The following is a 26,860-nucleotide window of genomic DNA, read 5'->3' as shown; positions in this document are numbered from 1 at the left end:
ATCAAAGGAACTGACAACTGATCTTTGTAAAATTATTTTATTTGGCTGCTGCTGTAGATTCCTAAAGTTTTTATTGCCGTGAGAATATACTATTTCCAATAAATCATGGAATACAATGGAACCTCCTATTGTATCCGTATGGACTTAAAGAAAGTACACACACATATCTATGTGAATGCTAATAAAAGTCACCTCTACTTTGAATACTAATTGCAAAATTGTAATTTGCATAAATTGTAATTTCCTAAAATACTATCTTTTTATTGTATAGTGATGAATTTTGTCATAACCTGGTAATATATTGCGTATCTTAAGTCAATATGTGCATTCTGCAACAACATACATCTAACCAGAAAAATTGGAAAAACTTTGATGAAAGGTTGGCTCAATCTATGCAATTGGGTGGCACGGTCGCACACTGCTGCCTCACAGTGCCAGGGACCCAGGTTTGATTCCCAGCTTGGGTCACTGTCTGTGTGGAGTTTGCACATTCTCCCTGTGTCTGCGTGGGTTTCCTCCGGGTGCTCCAGTTTCCTCCTACAGTCCAAAGATGTGCAGGTTAGGTTGATTGGCCATGCTAAATTGCCTCTTAGTGTCAGGGGGACCAGCTAGGGTAAATGCATGGGGTTATGGGGATAGGGCCTGGGTGGGATTGTGATCAGTGCAGACTCTATGGGCCGAATGGCCTCTTTCTGCGCTGTTGGACTCTAGTTGACCTGTCCAGATCACTTCATTCTGAATTTCTTATCTGACTGATACTGTTTTTTTCTGCTGATAATAGTTAAACTGCACTTTTAATTACAGTGTTTTTGCAAAATTGAAGAAACATGATTAAACAGGTAAAACTGAAGATTCTTATCTTATGGGCATGCCAATGCGTAAGTACATTAATTAAAAACACTGCTGTCTGTCCATACATTGTGTGTGTTTTTATGCACCTGGATACCAGTGTTTCTATGTGTGTTCTCTGATGTATGTGATGATGCCCCTGGGAAGAGACATTGTTTTTCATTTACTCTGCAAAGTACACCAACCTCAGGGATGGTGTTTGTCAACAGTAATGTAAAGTTACTTTTAAAGCTGCAAACATATAATTCTATGCTACTCCTTTACCACACCATTCCTCCACTCTCCTCCCTCTCTCTAATCCACCTTGCAAGCTTCGAACCCTGTTTGCTGACAATCCAGGGACACCCCTGTCACACGGCCTCTCAAAATAATTTAACTCAACATTACAGTCTACAGATAAGAATCCAAATCACCACCTTCACCTGTAAATCAAAAGCATTGAGACAATCAAAGTTAAATTGTAAGATCACTGAATTCAGCCTAAAGCCAGCCAAATCACCAAACTACAGATTGTACATATATACTTTTGCTTCTTTTGACCCAAATTTGACCACCAATCCTTCCTCACACTGTAATCTTTTTCTCTGTGTGTATGTGTTATTTTACTTAGAGTTTAAACATTATAAAACCTAACCTATTTATTTGTTACACGCAGGAAAACCTGTTAATGGTTATTTTATGATCATATTGTGTGAACAATTAAGTATTCACCAAATTGGCAAGTATATCCTTTGCAAACAAAAAATCTATTACAGTCAGATGAGGAAAAGGGGAATGGTTGGGGTGGGGGTGGAGGGGTGGTTTCAACCCCTCTTCACCTGATTGTCGTACCAGTGCCTGTGAAAGTGGCCGTGATGGTGAACGTTTGTGTGTCTGGCATCTTCCAAGCTTGAGCTGGAGATTCTTCTCCATGTTTTGCTATGCTTCAAATAATAGTCACATTTATCAGTACTAGTAATGTTTATCAATAGTTGTAAGGTTTATTAAGTTAAGGCCAAGTAAAGCAAAGTTAATGTAAATAAGCCAAAGTAAAATATAGTTAAAGTAAGTGAAGTAAAGATACGGCAGGGCAACTCAGTCATGTGGAATGTGTGTCCTGTAGTATGTGGGAAGTCATGGACTCTGCCTGTGTCCTTGATGGCCACATGTGCAGGGAGTGTCACCAGCTGCAAAAACATGAGCTCCAGGTTTCAGCGCTTGAATGATAGCTGGGATTGCTGAGGTGCATTGTGTAGATAGCACATTCAGTGAACAGGTCCCACCATAGGCTAGGAATATAGAGGCAAAAGGGGAATGGGTGACTGCTAGACAATATAAGAGGACCAGACCGTTAGTTTTGGAGTCCCTTGAGACCTTGCTTGCAAATGAGTTATCCATTTTGGATGCTGATGAGGTCATTGGTTTTTTGGAGGAGTGCAGTCTAAGCCATGTTCATGCTACCACAGGTAGCTCAGCTGTACAGAAGGAGGAGAAGAAGTGGGGAAAAGCTGTAGTGATAGGGGATTCCTTAGTTAAAAGAACAGATAGACATTTCTCCAGGATGGTATGTTGCTTCCTTCGTGCAAGGGTCAAGGATGTCACGGAGCAACTGCAGGACACTAGGAGGGTGATCAACCAGATGTTGTGGTCCAAGTTAGTACCAATAACGTAGGTAGGAAAGGGGATGAGGCCCTGAAAGCAGATTTTAGGAAGCTAGGAAGAAGATTGAAAAGCAGGATGCCTAATGCAGTAATCTCAGGAATATTCCCAGTCACAAGTGCTAGCGAGCATAGAAATAGGAAGATTGAGTGATTGAACATGTGGCTGGAAAGCTGGTGTGGGGGGGAAGGGCATCAAGTTTCTAAGACGTTGGGATCAGTTCTGGAAAAGGTGGGATCTGTACAAGCAGAATGGTCTACACCAGAATAGGGGTGGGATGAATATCCTTGCAGGGAGATTTGCTTTTGCTGTTCGGGAGTGTTTAAACTAGATTGGCTAGGTGGGGGTGAAATCCTGAGGGCAAATGCCCAAGGGGAAAAGTGCCAATGCCCAGGGGGCACCTTGGCATTGCTCATCCCAGTGGCAAGGGGGGGTGGGGCCTATTGAGGGGATGGTGCCTAATGGAACCTAGGGGGCGATCAGTGGGGGTGGGGGGCCCCGCTGCCACTTTGCCTCGGGATTGATCGGGGCAGGAGGGAGGCCAGTGATCGTGGCGAGCTCGGGTGCAGTCAGCCGGTGGTGGGGAGATAGGTCAGCCTACTGGGGGGGTCGGCACTACAGGGGGATGGGTCGGGACTGCAGGGAGGTTAACTGTCGGGGGGGATTCGGGGTGGGGGAGGGGGGAAGGCTGGAGAGATCGGAGCAGGCCAGGTGGGGGATTGTATCTGGGCCCGGAAAAGGTCGAGAGGCCAGCAATCGGGTCATGGGTGGGCAGAGAGCTGACGTTGCGGGGGTCACTGGCCAGCAATCGGGGAGGCCATCAGTGCAGGGCCCCTGTGCATGCGCCGATCTCAGCACTGACAGACCAGTGCATGCGTAGTGACCTGCGCAGTGCACTGATTTCAGTCTCTCCATTGGGGATAGGCCCCGCCCCCTGAAATTTAATGATATTCATGCTGGTGGCCTCTGCAGTGCACAGAGTGTGGGGGGTTCTTCTCTGAACTCCCACTGAAAAAAATCAGCGTGAATTACACCAGTTTTCATGCAAATTCAACATTTAGAAATTTTTTGGGAGAATTCCGTCCATCATGAGGGAATAGTCCTTACCTTACTACCAGTTACATAGAGAGTGACTCAGGAAAAGGAGCATGTTAGGAGAAGGGAAAGTGAGGAACTAGACAGCCCCTCTGTATCCAGCTGTCCCTGAATAACTCAAGCAATTGCGAGAGCAGGAACCGCAATCTCAATTCCCCATTTGCCAACATTCCCACAGCTCACCTGTCCTCTCTCACTCACCATCACAGTATCATCTTGGCCACAGTGCAAATATAAAAGGCCCCAATAATAAACATTGCAAACCAAATTTATAAATCTAATCATGCCATATTGCATGCAAAAATCAACAAATCAATCATGCTTATCCATTCCCTTACTGCTTGTCCGCCAGGTACCTTTACCTGTACTTATGCTCCTATGCAGTGCTGTCCAAGTGACTGCAGCATGATTGTTGGAAGACTGTTGACTTACAGTGGAGGAGACTGCAGATGACCTTGGAGGATGTCCTTGAGTAGCTTTGGTCCTAAATAGCCTGGCCGTGACTGCACGATCTCAGCATGGGCAGCAGCATTCCAGGCTGGCTGGCTGACAAAAACAAGGGTGCTGGCAGAGTGACAAGAATGGAAGGATGAGTGCTGTATTCCCAAGAGAGAACAACAGATTCCGGTTCCATGGAACTGTTGGCCCTTCCTCAGGGTGATGCCTTGGCAGTCCTAAATATCGATTGCTGGATCACTGTGGCTTTCTGGATTCTCCCTGAACACATGGTATCCACAGCCATGACAACAGCAATTTGAACTCACAAAGCAGTGAGCTGACTTCCATGACAGCAGTCTGAGCTCCCACTGTTACACTCAGATGTTGGATGTGTTGTGGGAAAAGTACCACTCGGAGTCAGACTTAAAGATTCAACACACAGGGCCCGATTTTACCATTTTCATTCTAAGTGCCGAATCTGGGCGTAGTACAGATCCGACTTAGAAATCCGCTTTCAGGCGCCCCCATACGCTCTCAGCCATCTCCAGTCCGATTCACGCTGTGGGCGGGGCTTAGCACTGCCGGAACGATCGGAGCTCTGAACCGCGCATGCGCGGTTGGAAGAAACATCGAAAAAGCACGCCCGTCACATCATTGCCAGGCCAGATAATCCCACACAAGGCCCCATCCCACTTACACTCCGATGGCTGTGTGACACCCCCCTCTCTCTCCCCTGTCGCTAATCACTGAGGCACTCATCCACCACCAACGCTCCCCCGCCCCCCCCCCCCCCCCCCCGCCCCCACACACACCCCCCCTCCCCAGCAGCACACCTGCAAGTGCTCACTTGCCTTCCCCTCAATACTAACAAGCAAACTGCATGGAACTTGCTGGAATGCTCTGTCAACCTGCCTGCAGCTGATCTGCCCGAACAAGGGGCAGCTCCATAAAAAACTCCAGAATGGACAGGCAGGCAGTACAGGACAATGTGTGCATGACCAGCCCCCCAATTCTCTGAGGACTTGGGGAGGCTGCTGGATGCAGCAGAGGTGATGCGGGCCACCCTCTTCCTCCCAGGAGGACACAGACCCAGGCGGCCTGGGAGGCAGTCGCCGCCTCGGTCAGTGCCAGGGCACTGGCCCCCCGAACCGTGAGGCAGTGCCGGAAAAAACTCAATGACCTCATCCGTGCAGCAACGGTGAGTGCTGAACCCCATTCAGCATGCTCCCCCATATCTCCCCCAGATCCTCCCATCCCCAGCACCCTGCATGCTTCCAGCTCCTGACCCCCAAGCACCTCCTTCCTTTCCCCCCAATGAGCCCCACTGTGTTTGCCCTCTAAGGGTCACCACCTGATTCTCTGCATGAGTCTCACCACCATTTATTTCATGGTTCCTTCTGTCTCCACAGAAGAAGACCGAGCACAACACTCGTGAGAGGGTGAAGACAGGGGGTGGTGAGCCAGACCTCCGGGTCCTCACCCCCTTCGAGGAGCGGGCGCTGGAGCTCACCAGAGAAGGGGAGACGTGGGCTGTCAGTGACAGCATGGTAGGTTTGCCATCCAGACGTGAGCACCTGTCATTCCTACACTCACTTTGAGGCAACTTCTTGGGGGCACGAGTTTTGGGTGCAAGGGGCAAGGTGTAAAGGAGATGTACGAGGCATTGTATTCGCATTGAGAGGATAGTGGGTGCCTGGAACTCACTGCCCGGGGAGGTCGTGGAAGCGGAAACTACAGGGACATTTAAGGGGCATCTCTACAGCTATCTGAATGGGAACAGAGGCATATGGGGGCAAACAAATCAGATGGGCAGCCTGGTCGCTACAGGGTTGGATGTCCGAAGGGCCTGTCCCTGTGATGTAATTGTCTGGGTTCAGTGTTCTATGTTCAAGGGAGCCATGTGATTCATGTGTTTGGCATCCCGGATTCCTCTCTCTCCCTTGCACTTAACCTTGTGTCCTGCGTTTCAGGGACAGATCCTGATGCCCCAGGGCCTTCTGGACCGCAAGCCCCGGCTACAGCTCCCATCCATCCTGGGAACGATAGCTCGGATGAGTCCTCGGAGGATCTGGGTGAAGGGACCTCTGAGGGTGGCACCGTTTATCCGTCAGCTTTTACCTCACAAATCACCATCGCAGAAACAGACACATCAGTGGGACCAGTTAGTGTTGAGGCTTCTGGGTCACAATCTGGTGAGCACGACACATCTGCTGATGTACATCAGGTGGAGGAGGGAACGTCCGAGGCCTCTGGCATGCGGGGGCTTGCTGGAGGCGAGAACACAGCTGGCTCCAGGCTACATGTTGGGCCTCTGAGATCACTTCTCCCTCAGCTGCTGGAGATGCAGCAACAGAGCCAGGGAATGCAGGAGGGGCTGACGGCCACACTGGACCAACTGCGAGGCTGCTGGGTGGATTCCCAAGGCTTTCAGGTGGACCAGCTATTGCCTGTCATGCGTGCTTCCAATGCCAACACAGCAAGGGTGGCGTCTGCAGTGGAAAGCCTGGGGCAGGGGAACCTCACAGTGGGTGACAGGCTCCAAGCAATGGCCGAGTCACAGCAGGCCACAGCGGAGGGACTGAGCAGGCTTCTTGAGATGCTGCGGCCCATGGCTGAGAGGCTCGAGAGCTTGCAGAAGACCCAGAGGGACAGCACTGAGACACAGCGGGCAATGGCAGCAACCTGTTAGAAAGTGGCCCAGTCTCAGAGGGCCACGGCTGAGGGCTTGCAGAGCATGGCCCAGTCTCACAGGGCACTTGCTGCGGCCATTGAGAGATGGCCCACGATTCAAGTGGCCATCGCGGAGGGGTCGACCACCATGGGTAGGACGCAGGTGGTCCTCCAGGACTGGCAGTGCCAGGTGACGCCGGAGCTTCTGGAGCTCACTGCGGGATGAAGAGGGTGGCATGGAAACATCCCAGACACCTGGAAGCCGGCCAGGGCCCTCAAGGTCCAGGGCCTTCAGAGGACGCCCACCACGTGAGGTCGGCAGCTGGTCCCCTCCACCTCCGATGTACATTCTGGGGAGTCACTGAGGCGTAGTGTGAGGCAGCGTAAGGTTAGGACGTTGTAGTTGCACTGAGATGGCACGGGTGAAGGGCTGCAATAGTTAGAAAGGACTGGAGGCACCTTAGTGTTTTCTTTTCACAAGTTTCTGTGTTTCACCAGCTTATCTGAACGCCTTTATTGTAAATAAATGTTTTTTCTCCACAACCACCTGCGAATAGGTTGTTTCGAATAGGATTCCTGCCCCATTGACGATCACCCAATGGATGCCTCATGGTGAGATCAGTTGGGGCGGCCTCTCAATGCAGTGTCACTGAGAAAAGGAAGCCATTGGTCTCTCATACCTCATGAGCAATGACCTCCCAACCCCCCACCCCACCCGCCCCAGGGCCCTGTATGAGAGTTTCGGATCCCTTATCTACTAGACAGACGTGGACCCAGGTGCCAGCGTGCATGTGGAGCTCAGATAGGAGTCAGACTAGTTTGCACCAGGGCATCATCAGAATGGTGCTTAGCGAGTCGTCATTACCCTTCTGCCTGCCAAAAACTCACTAACACAGAGTACCCAGGCCCACCACCCTGGTGTGACCATGTGCAGGATAAATGGAAGGCATTTTTCGGGGGTGGCGGGGGGGGGGAATGGAACCCACAATCACCATCCCCTAGTGACTGAACCGTCTGGTTATCAGAGCCTCCCTAGCCACCCTCGCATGCCTCAGCTGAGATGCCAGCCCTGCACCACCTGGCAGGCGTTCCAAGGTGCTCTCATCCTCCTCTTCCTCCTCCTCCCCTTCCTCCTCCTCCTGCTGGTCATCCTCTCCAGTGATGGCCGGCTGGTCATTCTCCACGTCCTCTTTCTCCTCCAAGAGGTCACCTCGCTGCAGAGCCAGATTGTTCAAGGCACAGCACACCATCACTATGTGGGAGGAGATCAGGGGGATGTACTGGAGGGCCCCTCCGGATCGGTCCAGGCACCGGAACCGCATCTTGAGGAGCCCAATGCACCTCTCTCCCATCGCGCGGGTGGCTACATGAGCCTCATTATAGTGGGTCTCCACCTTGGTCACAGGCCTCCGCACAGACGTCATAAGCCATGTCCGAAGCGGGTAACCCATATCACCCACGAGCCACCCCCGCAGCCTGGGCTCCTCCTCAAATGCTTCAGGGATGTCCGACCTCCTTATAATGAAGCTGTCGTGCCGGCTGCCTGGATGTCTGGCGCAGACGTGCATGATGGTCATATTGTGGTCACACACGATTTGTACATTCAGGGGGTGGAACCCCTTCCTATTAACAAATTGTCGTGGATTCTGTAGGGGGGCCCTGAGGGCTACATGGGTGCAGTTGACCGCCCCCTGCACGTTCGTCATCCCCGCAATTGCAATGAACCCCAGAGTCCGGGCTTCCTGAGTGTGTGCCACCCCCGGCCCCAGGCGCCAGGTCCTGCAACAAGTTGCACAGGTGTCGCACGGTATCCTTTCGGAGTCGGAGACGTCGGCGGCCTACGGTATCCGACATCTCCTCGAAGGACACTCGTGCACGGAACTGCCGGGGTCTCTGCTCCCTCCTTCTCCAAAGCCCCCGCTCTGGGTTAATGGCGGCCACCTCCTGCCACTGGGGGTCGTCTCCCTCCGGTCCTGCAAGTGGTATGGCCCGGGCCTCCTGGGCCCGCAGTTCTTCCTCCATGTCATCCTCCTCAGCTCCAGCAGCAATCAGCAGAACAGCAAGATCGATTGGTTGCATTGCAAAAGCCATCTCGTATCTCTGAAAGGCGGGGGGGGGGGGGGGGGGGGGGTGAGGGGGGAGGTGGAGATGAACAAATGTTGGAGTCATGCAACGCTGCTTGCCCCTAGCACACCGACAATCACAACCCCCCCATGCCCCCCAATCCCCCCAGCCACATGCTCCCCACAGTCACAGCCCCTGGTAACGTTGAGAAGCTGCAGCAGCGCTATCTGCAAGGGCTTCAGCCTGAAGTGAGCTGCGGTGCCAGGACCCAGCAGCACTGCAGGACCCGAGGTCAGTGCTGAGACCCGGGTCCGTGCTGCCAGACAAACATCGGAGATCGTGCACAGCAACAGCCCCCCCTGCCCCCCACACACTCGCCGAGCCGCCACCGACCCGAGACAGCAAAATGGCCGCAACAACAGGACACCTGTGAGTAGCGGAGAGCTTTCGGACGCCATGCACCTACCTCCTCGCCAACCCTCACTGAAGAAGCACCTGATTCAGACTTTTATTCAGCAGGTCCCTAAAAGCGCTGTTCCGGATTGCTAAACGCAGTGGTAAAGGGGGAAATGCTGATAAAGCTGGGCGGGCAGTTCATTAATTCAATTTAAATGCATGCAAATGCATTTAAATCGTCGTTGCACCCGATTTGGGCGTGGAACGGATCCCCGCCATTCGCGGGTCTCGGTAAAGTGGCGATCTGCGCGGACGAAGGGTGCAGATCGCGATAAAGGCCTCACACCCGACTTTACCATGATTTCACGCTTGAAAACGGACGCAAATTGTTGGTAAAATCGGGCCCACAGTTTTATCAGACAAAGCTTTGGGAGAAGCGCTGGGCTCTCCGCAGTGCGCGCAGTCACCTTCTCAACTTTACAATGGCAGTTGAGCATCTTTATACTTTTCAAATAATAGATAAGTACGGACATTAGCCGTTAGCACATCGTTATACAAATAATAGACAAGAACAGACATCGATAGTTAGCACATCGTTACACATAGAGTAGACAAGGACATTGACAGTTTGCACATCGTTGTACATAGAGTAGATACATTTATGCATTTATGTCCCGCATCAAGGACTGAGCTCGTTATCAAAACTTTTTGTTTTGTGTCCTGCTTTTATCTAAAGCTAAGGTGCCTCCAGGTCTGATCTGTTTCCTGCAGTAATTTAAACATGAACAGGTTTTAACTCTTTGTGCAATGTCTGTGCCCAAGTCAGCACATCTTAATGTCTTTCCCAGAGTCCATTTTGTGCCAGGTAACCATTTTGTGTCCTTTAATTTTGATTTTACTCCAACAGATGGCTACATCTTGTGCTGCAGTGGAAGCTGTGATCTAACCATCAGACATTTTATCATTTGGAAAAGATGGCCTCCAAGTTCTGCAAACAGGTCTGTGACTAGTTTGCGCTGGACTCCTCCACATTCTTTAGGATTGATTACAGGCTTCCTGGCAGACTTCCCTATTCACCAAACATTTTTTTGTGTACACCTATTGCATCTGCATCCTCTGCAGCAGAAATTGCATGTAACCTTGCCCTCCCGCAAGCTGGCATCTTGTGATACCCTTGCCCTGGCTGTGGCCCACACATGTCCTGTATTTCACCACATGCAGATCATACCTCTAAGCTACATGGAGTGTCAGTTTCTGATTTGGTGACCACAAGTATGAAATCAAGTGATGTTGTTGTGTCATTATCTGATGCACCTCAATGAGCACCCGGAAACAAGGCTTTAGAACTGAAGGCTTTAATACATTAACAATGAAACTACTAACACAAATTCACCCGTTCAGACTGAAGGGGTCCTGCCGGAGCAGGGGGTCTTATACCCTGCCACCGGAGGCGGGACCCCACTGGAGTGTGCCATGATAACACCCAGGACAGGTAAACACCCTATCCCAACAACATAGTACAACCCCCATAACAACAACACCCTAGCCCAACAGTAATACAATAACAACCCCAGTGGTGAACCAACGATGGTTCACCACATTCACCCCTCCTTTAGGAACCAAAGGTGGCGGGGTGGATGAAAACAGACAATGACAAAAAAAATAACAGGATTCACAAGTCCAGACGGTCTGGAGGACCACACCGACGCTGCGATCTTCTCAACACCGGTTGCGAAACCGGAGCAGGTGCTTGCGGTGGCTCTCTCAAAACAACATCTGGCTGTCCCCTCAAAGACTCCCGGGCCGGCCGGCCCTGATGAGGCGATGGTGTAGGGGATCCTGGAACGTTTGGTGGTGGTGGTGGTGGTGATGATGGTGGCGCCGATCTCCGAGTCTCAGGCAAGCTGTACATGGGAGTAAAAGTGTTATGCACTGGTCCCGGTGCTGACCGCGCCACGTCTGGGGAAGTAATGAGGAGTAGTGGATCTGTGACTGGGGGAATAGGAGCGACAGGAGTTGCTACGTCCCCTGCGGGCGCCAGGTCTCTAATGGAGACAGTGTCCTCTCGCCCGTCAGGATATGCCACATAGGCATACTGAGGGTTGGCGTGGAGGAGTTGGACCGGTTCGACCAAGGGGTCGGACTTGCGAGCCCTCACATGGCGCCGCAGAAGGACGGGTCCTGGGTACGTCAACCAGGCTGGCAATGAGGTCCCCGAGGACGACTTCCGAGGGAATGAGAACATCCTCTCGTGGGGAGTAGCATTGGTTGCCGTACACAGGAGGGAGCGGATAGAATGGAGCGCAGTTGGAAGGACCTCCTGCCACCGGGAGACTGGAAGGCCCTTGGATTTCAGTGCCAGTAGAACAGCCTTCCAGACTGTAGCATTCTCCCTTTCCACCTGTCCGTTACCCCTAGGGTTGTAGCTCGTGGTTCTACTAGAGGCAATCCCGAATGAGAGCAGGAATTGCCTCAAGTCGTTGCTCATGAACGACGAGCCCCTGTCGCTATGAATATAGCAGGGGTACCCGAACAGGGTAAAAAGCTCACTGAATGCCTTGATGACGGTGGCAGTCGACGTGTCCGCACAGGGGAAAACAAACGGAAACCGGGAAAATTCGTCTATTATGTTAAGAAAATAGACATTCCGATCCGTTGAGGGAAGGGGGCCCTTAAAATCTACACTCAGCCTCTCAAAAGGGCGAGTGGCCTTGACCAAATGTGCCCGGTCTGGTCGATAAAAGTGTGGTTTGCATTCTGCGCAAATCCGACAACTTCTAGTAACTGACCTGACCTCCTCCACCGAGTAGGGTAGGTTGCGGGCTTTTATGAAGTGGTAGAGTCTGGTGACTCCAGGATGACACAGATCATTGTGGAGAGCCTTCAAGCGGTCCTCCTGCATGATGGCGCATGTTCCGCGCGAGAGGGCATCCGAGGGCTCATTGAGCTTCCCTGGACGATACATAATATCATAATTATAGGTGGAGAGCTCAATTCTCCACCGCAAGATCTTATCGTTCTTGATCTTGCCCCTCTGCGTGTTACTGAACATAAACGCCACGGATCGTTGATCCGTGATCAGGGTGAACCGCTTACCTGCCAGGTAATGGCGCCAGTGTCTGACTGCCTCCACAATGGCCTGAGCCTCCTTTTCCACCGCTGAGTGCCGAATCTCTGGGCCTTGAAGGGTGCGGGAAAAAAACGCGACGGGCCTGCCTGCCTGGTTTAGTGTGGCGGCTAGGGCGAAGTCCGATGCATCACTCTCCACCTGGAAAGGGATGGATTCATCCACCGCGTGCATCGTGGCTTTCGAGATGTCGCTTTTCAAAACCTTGAAGGCCAATTGGGCCTCCGGCGTAAGTGGGAAGGTCGTGGACTTAATGAGCGGACGAGCTTTGTCCGCGTAGTTGGGGACCCACTGTGCATAATACGAAAAGAACCCGAGGCATCTCCTCAGTGCTTTCGTGCTAGCGGGCAAGGGAAGTTCAGTGAGTGGGCGCATACGGTCTGGATCAGGGCCAATGACCCCGTTTTCCACCACGTATCCGAGGATGGCTAACCTATGCGTACGGAATACGCACTTTTCCCTGTTATAGGTCAGATTCAGGCGAGATGCAGTGCGTAGAAAGTGTTGGAGATTCGTGTCGTGGTCCTGCTGGTCATGGCCGCAGATGGTGACGTTATCCAGGTACGGGAAGGTAGCCCGCAACCCGTTCTGGTCCACCATTCGGTCCATAGCACGCTGGAAGACCGAGACCCCATTGGTGACACCAAATGAATCCATCCCTTTCCAGGTGGAGAGTGATGCATCGGACTTCGCCCTAGCCGCCACACTAAACCAGGCAGGCAGGCCCGTCGCGTTTTTTTCCCGCACCCTTCAAGGCCCAGAGATTCGGCACTCAGCGGTGGAAAAGGAGGCTCAGGCCATTGTGGAGGCAGTCAGACACTGGCGCCATTACCTGGCAGGTAAGCGGTTCACCCTGATCACGGATCAACGATCCGTGGCGTTTATGTTCAGTAACACGCAGAGGGGCAAGATCAAGAACGATAAGATCTTGCGGTGGAGAATTGAGCTCTCCACCTATAATTACGATATTATGTATCGTCCAGGGAAGCTCAATGAGCCCTCGGATGCCCTCTCGCGCGGAACATGCGCCATCATGCAGGAGGACCGCTTGAAGGCTCTCCACAATGATCTGTGTCATCCTGGAGTCACCAGACTCTACCACTTCATAAAAGCCCGCAACCTACCCTACTCGGTGGAGGAGGTCAGGTCAGTTACTAGAAGTTGTCGGATTTGCGCAGAATGCAAACCACACTTTTATCGACCAGACCGGGCACATTTGGTCAAGGCCACTCGCCCTTTTGAGAGGCTGAGTGTAGATTTTAAGTCTGATGTACGAGGACCCTACCCCTGCTACGAACGCGTCTCGGGCGAGGTCTTGCATGTACTGCTCGGCGGAGACATCCTTACAGTCACAACCCCTGGCAAGCTGCAGGAGTTCATTGGCGTAGTCTTCTATGGTCTCGCCCGACTGCCGACGTCGTGTAGCGAGGAGATAACGAGCGTGAATCTCGTTGGGTGGCGTAATGTACCTATTCTTTAGGAGCTCGACGGCACCCTGGTAAGTGGAAGCTGCACGAATGGCTAGGTAAATCGTGTCGCTTACCCTTGCGTGGAGGACCTGGAGTCTATCACTGTCTGTAGTGATAGCTACCGAGGCTGCCAGGTAGTCCTCGAAGCACTTCCACCAATGTTCGAACGTGTTAGCTGCACCGACCGCACGTGGGTCCAGTGTCAGACGATCCGGTTTTAGGATCTGTTCCATATTCTCAGTTAATGTATTAAATTGATGCACCTCAATGAGCACCCGGAAACAAGGCTTTAGAACTGAAGGCTTTAATACATTAACAATGAAACTACTAACACAAATTCACCCGTTCAGACTGAAGGGGTCCTGCCGGAGCAGGGGGTCTTATACCCTGCCACCGGAGGTGGGACCCCACTGGAGTGTGCCATGATAACACCCAGGACAGGTAAACACCCTATCCCAACAACATAGTACAACCCCCATAACAACAACACCCTAGCCCAACAGTAATACAATAACAACCCCAGTGGTGAACCAACGATGGTTCACCACATTATCATCCCCTTTTATGTGTTCCTGCACCTCCAGGGCAGGTTGTATTCCTTGGGCATCTGAAAGGAAAAAGGCACAAGGATAAGGCTGTGATGCAAGGAATTGAGTGTGGAGGGCCGGTGGCAGTAAGAGATGCATGTTTACACCATCTGCAGCTGATAAATCAGACCAGAGTCCCGGGTGATAAGTGCATGAGACTGAGGGTTAGGTGTGAGTGTGCCATCACCATCAATGATTTCAATCCAGTTGCTGGCCATGGTCTCAGCAAGAGACATCCCAGTAATGGCCAGCACTGTCTCCCCCATGGGGATAAGAACTGCCAAGTGTAGTTGTCCCCTTTATTAATCTTAAAAAATAATTTTAGGGATGCGAGTGTTGCTGGCTGGGCCAGCATTTATTGTCCATGCCTATTGGCCCACGAGCAGGGCTGGTGTGCCACTTCTTGAACCTCTGCAGCCCATCTTGTGTCTGCTGCCTTTGTCCTTCCATACTGAGATTGCAGATTTGGAAGGTGCTATAGAAGGAGCCTTGGTGAGTTGCTGCAGTGCATCTTATAGATGTACACACTGCTGTCACAGTGGACCCTATTTTACCATTGCGAAAATGTGGTAAAGTCGAGTGAGAGGCCATTACCGCGATCTGCGCCCACGTCTGTGCAGATGGCCACTTTACCGAAACCCAGGAATGGCGGCGATCCGCTTCGCGCCTGAAACAGGCGCAACGGTGATTTAAATGCATTTGGGGGAGGAGAGGAGTGAGGCCAGATCGTTGTCTGGTTTGGGGGGGAGTGGAGGAGGAGGCGGGTCAGATGTATCTCTGGTGGGGAGGGAGGGGGGGAGGCCCGATCACTCACTGATAGGGAGAGAGGTAAATGGATGTCTGGTAGGGAGGGGAGGGGGAAGGGGGGCCTGCTGCCACTCTGCGGGCGATCGGTGGGGGGGGGGAGGGGAAGGGGGCAGGGGGTCGCGATCGGTCTGGGTAGCGGGGGGGTGGGTGGAAAAGGGGGACAGTGATGTCTGTGGCGGCCATCGCTCCCGCTTTTCGCTCCCAGGCCGCTTTCTCTGCTTTCTGTGGCCCGGGAGTGATTTGACACGGGCACGCTTTTTCAAATTATTTTCCAACTGCACATGCGCAATTCAGAGCTCCGATCGTTTCGGGTGCGATAAGCCCCGCCCACAGTGTGAGTCGGACCCGCAACTCTTTTTTCAGTCAGAGTGCGTATGGGGGCGCCTGAAAGCAGATTTCCAAGTCGGATCTGAGTTGCGCCCAGATTTAGCACTTAGAATGAAAATGGTAAAATCGGGCCCAGTGTGTCAGTGGTGGAGGGTGTGAATGTGAAGGGTGTGATGGTGGATGGAGTGCTGATCAAGCAAGCTGCTTCATCCTGTATGGCGTTGAGCTCTTTGAGTGTTGGGAGTTGCATGCATCCAGGTTAGTGGAGAGTATTCCTTCACTTGTGCTTTAAAGATGGTGGACAGGCTTTGGGAATCAGGAGGTAAGTTACAAAATTTCCAGCCTCTGACCTTCTCTTTTAGTCACAATATTCATATTGCTGGTGCTGTTAAGTTGCTGGTCAGTGGTAACTCCATCACTGCCAGGATGTAGTTGGTGGGGAATTTAGCAATGATACTGCCATTAAATGTCAAGAGAAATGTCCTGCGACTTCTAGTTCTGCACCGCCTTGTCCTACAAGAGATAGGGAAATGTGTCAATGAGTATCATGCACGTATTTTGCTGATGTGGCTGTCATGGTTGAATAATTGGCTGTGTATGCAACCTGTGAAATGTAAGTTTGAGTCTTGTGGCAGTACTAATTGTGGGAGGATAAGGTGAAACATAATGTTCAGTGTGAGGCCTGATTGATAGAGATTGTTGGTGGGCAGGGTGGATTGCGCAGTGTCTAGTCTAGTTTTGCAATTTGGAAAGTATGGCATTTGAAGCTGCTTCATTGACCTTGATCACTTGTCAACCACTTGAGGGGTGGCACGGTGGTTAGCACTGCTGCTTCACAATGCCAGGGACCCGGGTTCAATTCCCAGCTTGGGTCACTGTCTGTGTGGAGTTTGCACATTCTACCCATGTCTGCGTGGGTTTCCTCCGGGTGCTCCGATTTCCTCCCAGTCTGAAAGACGTGCTGGTTAGGTGCATTGGCCATGCTAAAGTTTCCCTCACTGTACCCGAACAGACGCTGGAGTGTGGCGACGAGGGGGTTTTCACAGTAACTTCATTGCGGTGTTAATGTAAGCGTATTTGTGACACTAATAAATAAACTTTTACTTTTGTGTGAAGTCACTGAACTTCATGCGGTACTACATCCAGGTCCTCAGTACTTGCCTCCTGGCATTGACCTCTATGGTAATCTACTTTCACACCTTTTGACTATGTGTTTGGAGGGCCTCCTGCTTCCTCGTGGATACAGGGCATCTCGCCTCCTTTCCATCTCCTCCACTGCGACCTTCCATGTAGTGTTCAAAAAGCTTGGTCCCAATTCTCCCTTATTGCACCACTCCTCACTCTTTCCCAGGCTACATTCTCTTCAATTATGTCTCCCAGCACTTCCATCCAACATACACTTTCTCTTTCGGCAGTGCAGGCTAGCTATAAGCGGTGCTAGCCATGCACAGTATTGGTCCCCTGTTGATGCATGCAGCCAATGAACAGTGCACGAATACTGGCTGAGATCAGGCAGCCCAAGTTGCTGTGCTGACTGCATTGCAATCCAAGGATGCAGGTTAATCACTCAACATGAACCAATGCCTGCTTTCGAGGGTGATCTAATTCACCTCTATCAAGTGTTCTAGAACTCAGCCATTCAGACAAGGAAGGATCTGAATTTGGCCCCTAATCTTTGGGATATGTTAACTTGTCTGTCGGGAGGGGAGCATTCACCTACTGGCAACCTGTTTCTCACCAAGCCAAATGGATAGTTGAAAACATGATGGGCACCTTGTGCACTTATCTGCCTGCTTGAGTCTAATTTCTGTGCCGAGTGCCCTTGTCAAAAACAGGTACGAGTCCAAAACAAAAACATTCAGTAGGTCAGGCAACATCTATGTAGAGAAAAACAGTGTTAATGGGGGCTATTCTCCCAAAAGTGCTGAATTGGTGGGAAAACTGGTCTAGATCATGGCTGTTTTTTCAGTGCAGCTTCAGACCTGAATCTCCCCACTCTGTGCACTGCAGAGGTCACAATTGTGAATCTTATTAAAAGCTTGGGGGGGCGGGCCCTATTCATGCCAAAGAGCCTGAAATCAGCGGGATGAGCGGGAACCCGCGCATGCACACATCTCTGGGAGATCGCGGAAAAGACCTCCCAGCATCCAGATTACGACCATCCAACCACCACAGACATCGCTGCCCTCATCACTGGCCCCCATAACCCCACCCCCACAGACATCGGGTGGAGGCAGGCACATCTGAGGGCCCGGGCACACGGAGGTCTGCCGGAGGCCAGGATTCAGCTGTCCCCAAGTCAGCTGCTGGGCCTCTGGGTTTGTTCCTCCCAAGGCTGGTGGAGATGCATCAGGAAACCCGGGGAGTTGTGGAAAGGTTGTCAACAGCCATTCTGCGACTGCAAGGCTGTTTAGGGGTGTCCAACAGAGTGCTGTTGCAGGAGGTGGTGCCGACACAGCGTGAGACCCAGGCCAACACTGCAAGGGTGGCGACCGCAGTGGAAAGTCTGGGCTCAGGGGTCTGACCTCATGGGTGACAGGGTCCAGGCCATCCTGGAGACACAACGGGCCACGGGCGAGTGTGTTTCCGGCATTCTGGCACAGCATTCGATGGTTATGGGTGTTGGAGGCATGTGGGAGACACGGCTGCCATGGCTGGGATTCTCGCTGGCAGCCTGGAGACACAGCAGGCTGTGGCTGTGAGCTTCGACAACTTAGCCCAGGCTCAGAGGGCTACTGCTGAGGGGCTCCAGAGCCTGGTTCGCTCACAGAATGCTGTAGCGGAGGGGCTCCAGAGCTTGGCCCAGTCTCAGAGGGCCAGGGCTGAGGGATCACATATCATGGGGCAGATGCATCTCGGCTTCCAGGACTGGCAGAGCCAGGTGATGCTGGAGCTTCTGGAGCTCAGTCCAGATACCCTGGTGTCCCATGGATTGTCCCCGGGGCCTCTGGGCACCCCAAGGGAGGAGGGAGGGCTTGAGCCAACGCCGGGACCTTCCACCCAGGAGATCCCGGACGTCCCGAGACCTTCCATTTCCCCCTTCCTCACACCGGGGCATCTCAGGGCCAGTGAGATGAACAGACACTGAAACAGTGCCATCCACAAGTCAGCCAGGGCCCTCCAGGTCCCAGCCACCCAGGGGACATCAACCAAGGCTATCACAGGTAACAGGGCGTGCATCACATCTGGACGCCTCCACCTCCAATGTGCATCCTGGGGTAGTACCTAGAAGAAGCTGTAGACCGCACAAAGTAAGAAAGTTGTAGTTCACCAAGAGGGCACGTGTGAAGGTCGCCAGTAGTCAGGGTTTATTCATCAATAACACTAAGAACACAATAAACTTTTAATTGCACCTCACAACTGTGACTAATGTGTGTCTGATCCCACCCCCCCGCCATAGACCTGAGTGGTCCCGACTCCCAAACATAGAGGCGTTGTCTGTTGTGCTTTGCAGACTCAGCCACATGTTACAGAGTGCCTGCTCTACCTTCCCCATCCTCCACCAGACCCTTGGTTCAAGGCCCCCCCCCCCACCACCGCACCCCCCCCCCCCCCCCCCCCCCCCCCAAAATGTGTCCCCAACCCTTACAGCTACGTGGGCCAGGGTGACAGCGTGCATTCGGAGTACAGGTAGGAGTCAGACTTGAGTGGCACCAGGGGCAGGATCCCAATGTGCACAACAGTGAGTCATCATCATCCTCCAGCCTTCAACCAAGACTTGCAACCATTGCCAGCCCAGGCACATTAATAGGTTCGGACGTTTCTGGAGGATAGGATGGTGGGATAACAGAGACTGGGGAAGGGTGATGTGGTGGTTTGAGGGTCCAAGTCAGTTTGGAGGGGAATAGCTGCACCTCCTCACTGCCCAGCTCCAGCTCGGTGAAGCAGGCTGCAATCAAGGCGTCCCTCGCTGCCCTTCCTTGCCGGACACCTGCCATCGCTGCCTGCCCTCTTTCCTCCAGCTCTTCACATGGTGGGACGCCCACCTCGCCCGCTCACCGCTCCTCCTCCTCCTGTTCCAACTGGTCTCCCCACTGGTGGACGATGTTGTGCAGAGGGCAGCAAACGATCATGATGCGTGAAGCACGCACAGGGTCTTACTGGAGGGCCCGCCCAGAGCGGTCCAAGCAGAACTGCATCTTCAGCAGGCTGATGCACCGCTCAACAACGGACCGGGTGGCTGCATGGGCCTCATTGTAGCGGGTCTCTGCCTCGGTCTCGGGCCTCTGCACAGGTGTCACCAGCCATGACCTTAGCGGGTATCCTTTGTCACCCAGTAACCATCCCGGGAGCCTGGGCTGGTCTTCAAAAAGCCCAGGGATGTCCGACTGCCTCAGCACAAAGCTGTCATGGACACTCCCTGGATGGGGTGCATCGACCCTGCATGATCGTCATTAGATGGTCGCAGACAATTTAGACGTTCAGGGAGTGGAACTCCTTCCTGTTCACAAATTGCTGCAGTCATGCATGTGGGGGCCGCAAGGCCATCCACTGCTCCCTGTACATTAGGAATCCCGGCGATGGAAGCGAAGCCAACAACCCAGGGCCGCCCGCTGTGCACGGCCCACATCAAAATTAATGAACTGCCCTGCCCGGGCATACAGGGCATCTGTGATCTGCCTGCATGCCCGGGCAGACCACCGCAGGAGCAGCCACCACCAGTCCCTCAGGAAGGAGGGCAGGGGGCTGCCGCTGAGGGCCAGAAGGTGGGTGCGCAGGCTCCCGAGAGGGTGCACAGAAGGCGGAGGATGCTGAGGCCAAGGAGATAAAGGCCCCGCAATTCATTTGAGGCCCTCTCAGAGGAGATGTGCCATCGCCAACTGCACCTGTCCAAGACCACGGTGCGTCACATTTGTGAGGTGCTGGAGGGGGAAGGTGAGCGGGACTCCTTGAGGCTGCCTCCCACACTGAGTTACAGTGCTGGCCTGGAGGGAGACAATGGGCGGGACTCCTTCACATAACCTGACCCAGAGAGCTCTGAGAAAATAGAAGGCCCCCCACCCCCCTCCCACTCCAGATATCACTGGTCCATGGGCCAGCACCTGAAGACAGCAGGAGGAAACCCACCAGGCATCTCCAAGGCCTGCCTGCAACATCTCCTGCGCTCCGCTAGCAACACTTACCTCCTCACGCCAGTTCAAGGCTGCCATGCCACGTTGAGACTTTTAAATACCTACTTTGATTCGCGCCAAAGTGGCATCACGCCAAAGAGGTGGGAGACACTAACGTGGGTGGAGATTGCCATGTCGATCCCGATAATGGCATGCTAAGGTATGGAAAGTAATGCAAATCAGCAGCACGCCGGTTTTCTGCACGGTCCCGGCGGTGCCATTTTCTTTCTGTCGGGAGATGCGCGCAGATCGTAGGGAACCCACAAAATAGCCGACACACGCACCTCCTGACCTGACCCGTCAGAAAATCTGTGGGTCGAGATGGGAGAATCGCCCCCAGTGTTTCAGGTCAATGACCTCCCATCAGAGAGACAGGTTGGAGTCTGTTTAGTTGTGCAAATCCTTCTCAGGTTATCCCATTTATCCCAAAGTCGAAAGACCTAACTGGTTCCTCTTCAGCTGGCCCATTCCTATCTAATGCCTCCCCTCCCCCCCCACCCACCCCACCCCGCCTCCCCAAACAAGGGCCAGAACTTTACCACCCCGCCTGCCACGAATCGGCGTGGGCGAGGATCCGACAATGGAAATCTCCGCTGACCTCGGGTGGGAATTTACGGATTTGCCCAAGCGAGGTTGTAAAATCCCACAATGTCTTACAGGCAGACCAAGTGCATGGATCACAGTCGCTGGAGCTTGCTCATAAAATGTAAACGAGGCCGGACCTCCTGACTGCTGCACTGGGCAATCGCTAGAGCCACATTGTTGATACCGTTGTCATTTATCACCCAAACCAAACGTTGTTGCCCAAAATCTCGGCCTTTGACAGACCAATGATGAGAACAGTATAATCAGCCTCATATTGTTAATTTAAAAAGTAAGAAAACGGTAAATTCCCACCCCTAAGCACTATCCTATGACTGGTAACTAGAAAGTGCATGTAGATACACTTCCTAGTCCAATATAAGACAGACTCAGAACAATCACAAGACTGTTCCCACCCTCCTGACTCGATTACTGGCAGCTGGTTCTCATCCAGTCACCATGCCATTTTAATGCAAGCCACAAATTCTTCTCCTTCAGCTCCTTCAAGGCTGTCAAAGGATATTTCAGTACTATCAGTCAGTTTGCAGTTCATGCTTGCATTGAGCAGGTGACTAATACCATGTTTGTTAAAACAAACACTGACATCATGTTCCCCAAGGACATCAAGAAGTAGCAAGGTAGGATTTTGTATTTGCTCAGGTTGTTTCTGCCAAGTGCAGAGATTCACTGATGTAAGAGGTTTCGTGACCAGACAATGAATTTCAGATGATGAGATACCTAATGCAGAGGTATCAGGTCAATCTATCAAGCACCAAATGTGATGCTTAACAAAAACAGTTGATATCCTCGAGTTTGAATGGTTCTTGCTTCGCACTAACTCTAGTGGTGCTAGAATGCCTGTAACTTCTTCCTCTTTCTCTCCCTATGTCTTCAAATCTGCTCACTCGACCTGTTTCGCTGTCCAGATTGATCTTCTGTAGTCAGAACTCATGCTGTGTTCTAATATTGCTGTCATACTCTTGATCTTACTATTCCATTTGTCAATGGTCAGGGACACATTAAACAATGCATCATTAACTTTTTCCTGGAAAACCATTTGACAGACTTAATAACTTACACTCGTTTAGTTATAACCCCAAAGTCCATTGATCTATACATTTCAAAGTATGTCCCTTGTGAACATCGGTCCTACTTGTCTTTTGCTTTTCACACTATCAATTTGTGTTACAGTGTGACTTCAATTTGATTCAAGTCACACAAACCAAATGTCCTTTAAATTACAGTGTGATTTGGATTTGATCCAAGTCACACAGAACATATTTCCGATGCAAACGTTTAGAATAAACTTTTCATTTACCAGGAACTACAAAATACATGAAAGAAATCATAGCAGAAATTATAAAAAGTACAAAAAGGTACACATTTCCTACACTGATTGCAGCCACATCATCCTGTCAGCTACTTCACATTACCGTCCGCCTTCATGAGTATCAAAGCCATCCACTGCAATACATGTGTAACTCTTGTGTGATCACCAGCCGCAAATTATACAGATCTGTGCTCACTTCCTTGGCAGCCGTTGCAACTCTTTTTTTCCCCCTGTTCAGCAAGTGAGAGGTTTGTTAACTTGGGGATGGGCTTGCATTGTAACTCCTCTTAGGAATCCAACCTCAGTGACCGAACTGCTTTACAGATAGATCTATGGGATCAGCAGAACCCTGATTGAATCGAACGTTGACATCCTCAAGTTCTGCTGCTTGAACAGGTTTGGTGATTTTCTGCAATACGAAGTGTGTCCTGTATAATTTCCCTTACTCATCCTAGGAATGTGATTATCTCTGGAAATGGTGAGATTTATTGCCCATCTCTAATTGTCCTGAAAAGTTAGTGATAAACCGTGGCCAGAATTTTACACTCTCCCCGCTGGCAAGTTCTGAGGCAGGTGGTGGGGGAGAGCTTACAATTGCAAGGTCGAGATTCCCTCCGGATTCTTCAGATTTAGGACACCTTCCCCTCAGGTACCTGGGAGATCTTGCCAGCTTCAAGCCAGCATTTATCGCCCATCCCTAATTGTCCTTAAGAAGGTGGTGGTGAGCTGTCTTCTTGAACAACTGCAGTCAGTATGGTGTAGGTACAGCTACAGTGCTGTTAGGCAGGGAGTTCCAGGATTTTCACCCACTGACTATGAAGGAATGGCAATATATTACCAAGTCAGGATGGTGAGAAGCTTGGAGCGGAACTTCCAGGTGGTGATCCCCTTTATCTGCTGCCCTTGTCCTTCCAGATGGTAATGTTTGGGGATTTGGAAGCTGCTGCCTCAGGAGCCTTGGTGATATCCTGCAGTGCATCTTGTTGATGGTACACACTTCTGCCACTCTGCGTCGGTGGTGGAGGGAGTGAATGTTTGTGGATGAGCTGCCAATCAAGTGGGGCTGCTTTGTCCTGGATGGTGTTGAGCTTCTTGAGTTTTGTTGGAGCTGCACCCATCCAGGCAAGGTGAGAGTATTCCTGATTTCTCCCTTGTTGATAGTGGCCAGGCTTTGGGGAGTCAGGAGGTGAATGCAGCAGCCACCAGCATGAGTGGTTTTCGTCACCAGCACGAGTGATTTTTTTCCACCACTAAATCATTAGTGTGTGCCCGCCAGCCAACGCCAGTGCTGGTTTAAGTCTGTGTGAATGGCGACATTTCTCAGTCAGCCACTCTTTCTGTCACACAGATCACTCTGTTTCTTGCCGCCTGCAGCTCTGGAGCTATCCGGTCTGCGGCTAGTCCACTCCCTCCGATGCCCCGAACTTTCACCAACCCCTCTCCCCCCTGCCCTCACCAGCCCTCTCCCCCGGCCCTCACCGCCCCTCTCCCCTTGCCCTCGCCACCCCTCTCCCCCTGCCCTCGCCCCTCCTGCCCTCGCCGCCCCTCTCCCCTGCCCTCACTGCCTTTCTCCCCACCCTCACTGCCCCTCTCCCCCTGCCCTCAGCGCCTCCTTCCTCTGCCCTCATCGCCCCTGCCCTCGCCACCCCTCTCCCCTGCCCTTACTGCCCCTTTCCCCCGCCCTCACCGCCCCTTTCCCCCCACCCTCAGCGCCCCCCTCCTCTGCCCTCACTAGTCCCTCTCCCACATCCTCGCCTCTCCTTTCCCATGCCCTCACCAATCCTCTCCTGCACCCTCGCTAACCCGTCACTAACCTACCCTCACTATTCTTCTCCCACACCCTCGTGTCCCTTCACATGTCCTCACCATCTCGCTCCTGCACCCTCTCCACTCCTTTCCCATGCTCTCACTACTCCTCCCGTGAGCTCTCAACATCCCTCTACCATACCGTCACTATTCTTCTCCCACACCCTTGCACCCTCACTGCCCCTCTCCTGCTCCCTTGACATGTGGTGCTTCAATATCTGTCCTTTACGAGCCACAGTCAATCATCTCCGTCTCATTTCCCTGGGACTCAGCACATCATTCTTTAACCCAGCAGACATGCTCCTTCCCTCCTTGCCTATCTGTTGCAAACCAGAAAGGGGCTGTGCATTAATGGCATGTTCCTCAGCAGGGTTTAAGATTGCCTGGACAAGAAACACATCCACTGGATAAAACAATGAGACCTCAGCACAGCATGCACATTGCAGTTACAAGATACTGGCACACATCGCTGAAGGTTTTCCGAGGGATTCACCATCTTTGATACAGGCAGCTGGGACGTCACTAGCTTTGATGTCACAAACAGTATAACTACATGTGCAGGAAGTGCACCCTCAGTGTCACCAAATTCAGCCTTCTCAAACTATCCTATTGGATTTGAATTTTTGTTCTCTGGAATATTCTTCCCAGTTACTGGACAACTAGTTCAGCGGCAAAAGCACCGCACTACGGTACACACAATAGTGGCTTGCTGTGTGCCATATAAATTTGCTGTGCAATAATGCATAAAGTCTTGATCATATGAGGATCTTCATCCTAATAAAGGAGAGGACACTGATAGTATAGAGGACAGTGAGGGAATGCGAGTGCAGAATCACAATATTTCACCAGAGATAAACCCTCAGTGTTATGATTGCTGCATTCAAAACGTTTGTGATAATTTCGCTTCACGTACAGGCAGCAAAGGAAATGCATGAAACTAACCAGTTTGTTTTTATGTTTAAACAAATAATTGTCTTAAATCTTCAGTTAATGGCAGGTTCTTACCTGGCTCTTCTGCTGTCTATCATCTGGATGGATTTTGCCTTGAACAAAATGCAAATAACTTTCAGACAATTTAAGATCTTGTTCCTGAAATGTAAAATCTTAATCATACATCTGTGCTCAATTTAACTCACACTCTAAGCACATTCTACAAACAACTGCAAGTAATAGAAATTATACAACTGAAATTAAGGAATATATAGTAATATGCAATGGCGTAGTGACAACACGTTATATAATTGTAATTTTACATGTTTTTAACATTAAATATTTAACTATTGTTATCCTATCATTAAAGAATCCCAAAGGCAAACATCAATTGGTTTGCTACTATATTGCTTGCATAAATCAGAATTCAAGATCAACAAGCATTATTGAGTCAACTCACAGTAATGCACATTGCATTAATATATGCAAACATCCAAACATGTTTTACAGAGCAATATATGTTACTGCAATTCTCAAGAAAAACTTACGTATATTTTCCCAGATTAGCAGTGAGACTATGAGCGGCAACTGTTACTATGGAGTAAACAAAACAGCGACCTACCACATAAACACCAAATCAGATAGTTGCCATTCAATTTGCCCTCTCCTGCACAAGCATCGCTACACAGTACCTCACCAAGAAGCTCAACATTCAAATACAGGAATGATGTGAGGTTGTGGTCCCGAGCATGGGGTACCCTCTAAAAGCACTGGGAAATCTGAGAGCTTGTTCGTTCAAGTGCAAGTGAATTTACAAAGTTGCGATAAGTCTTAATTAGAACCAAGCAATCTCTTGGCTACTGACAATTTACTTTGCAAGTGTGGAGCTTTATTCTTTCAGAATCATTGTTGGAATTTTTTCAAAAATGAGAATTGAAACAAAGCCTTTTTATTTTACTTCTTCTGTCTTTCAACTCCCTTTATGAACAATTAGGAGCTGGAGTGGGTCAGTTGGCCCCTTGAACCTGCTCCGCAATTCAATAACATCATGACTGATCTGATTGTAACTTCAGCCCCACATTCCTGCCTACCTTTGATAACCTTAACACCTTTGTTAATCAGGAATCTATCTATACTTTCTTAATCCCTCCTCTCTTTCCCTATTTTTATTTTGCTTTCTGTTCATGACTTCACATTAAATTCAATCTTCTAACATATATTTCCTGGTTCAGACTCCGAATGCCGAGGTAAGGATTTTAAAATTTGTTTGTTTGAGAAGAAACAATGGTCCAGATCTACCAGTCTCTGGATAGTTGGAGACTGGAGGCATCCTGGAAGATGGGCAATGGAAAACCCTCGTAAGTCCGCATGCAAGGACTTCATGGGAATCTAAGATGTAGCAAATCCATCATTTGGTTGAACTCCATAGGATACACAGACATTATATTAAACATGATACAATATGGCCAGTTTCAAGTGGAGAAACGGACATTTTAAAGACAGTATTATTTTAAAGGTTACATTCAAGTAAAATGGCTGCAAACCAGACATCGGAATATACAACACCAGCAGACCAGCAAAGAAGTGAACAAAGGGGGCCTTGAGTCATGGCAAAGCTAGCTGACAAGATTATG

The 26,860-nt window shown here is 50.9% G+C and overlaps 1 protein-coding gene across 1 annotated transcript in view; it reads right to left on the bottom strand.

Annotated features, from left to right (window-relative positions):
- The window catches only part of kcnab1a (potassium voltage-gated channel subfamily A regulatory beta subunit 1a), a 395,957-nt gene that overhangs the window by 362,528 nt on the left and 6,569 nt on the right, over positions 1-26,860 (bottom strand). The window contains exon 2 of the mRNA XM_078208296.1: positions 25,302-25,339. Within this exon, the coding sequence (XP_078064422.1) occupies positions 25,302-25,324 (23 nt within the window). The 5' untranslated portion in view covers positions 25,325-25,339. The remainder of the gene's footprint in view (positions 1-25,301; positions 25,340-26,860) is intronic.

The sequence above is a fragment of the Mustelus asterias genome, chromosome 3 (assembly GCF_964213995.1).
Source record: "Mustelus asterias chromosome 3, sMusAst1.hap1.1, whole genome shotgun sequence".
Classification (NCBI taxonomy): Eukaryota; Metazoa; Chordata; class Chondrichthyes; order Carcharhiniformes; family Triakidae; genus Mustelus; species Mustelus asterias.
The sequence above is the reverse complement of the archived record's forward strand: the minus strand, read 5'-3'. Positions and strand labels throughout refer to the sequence as shown.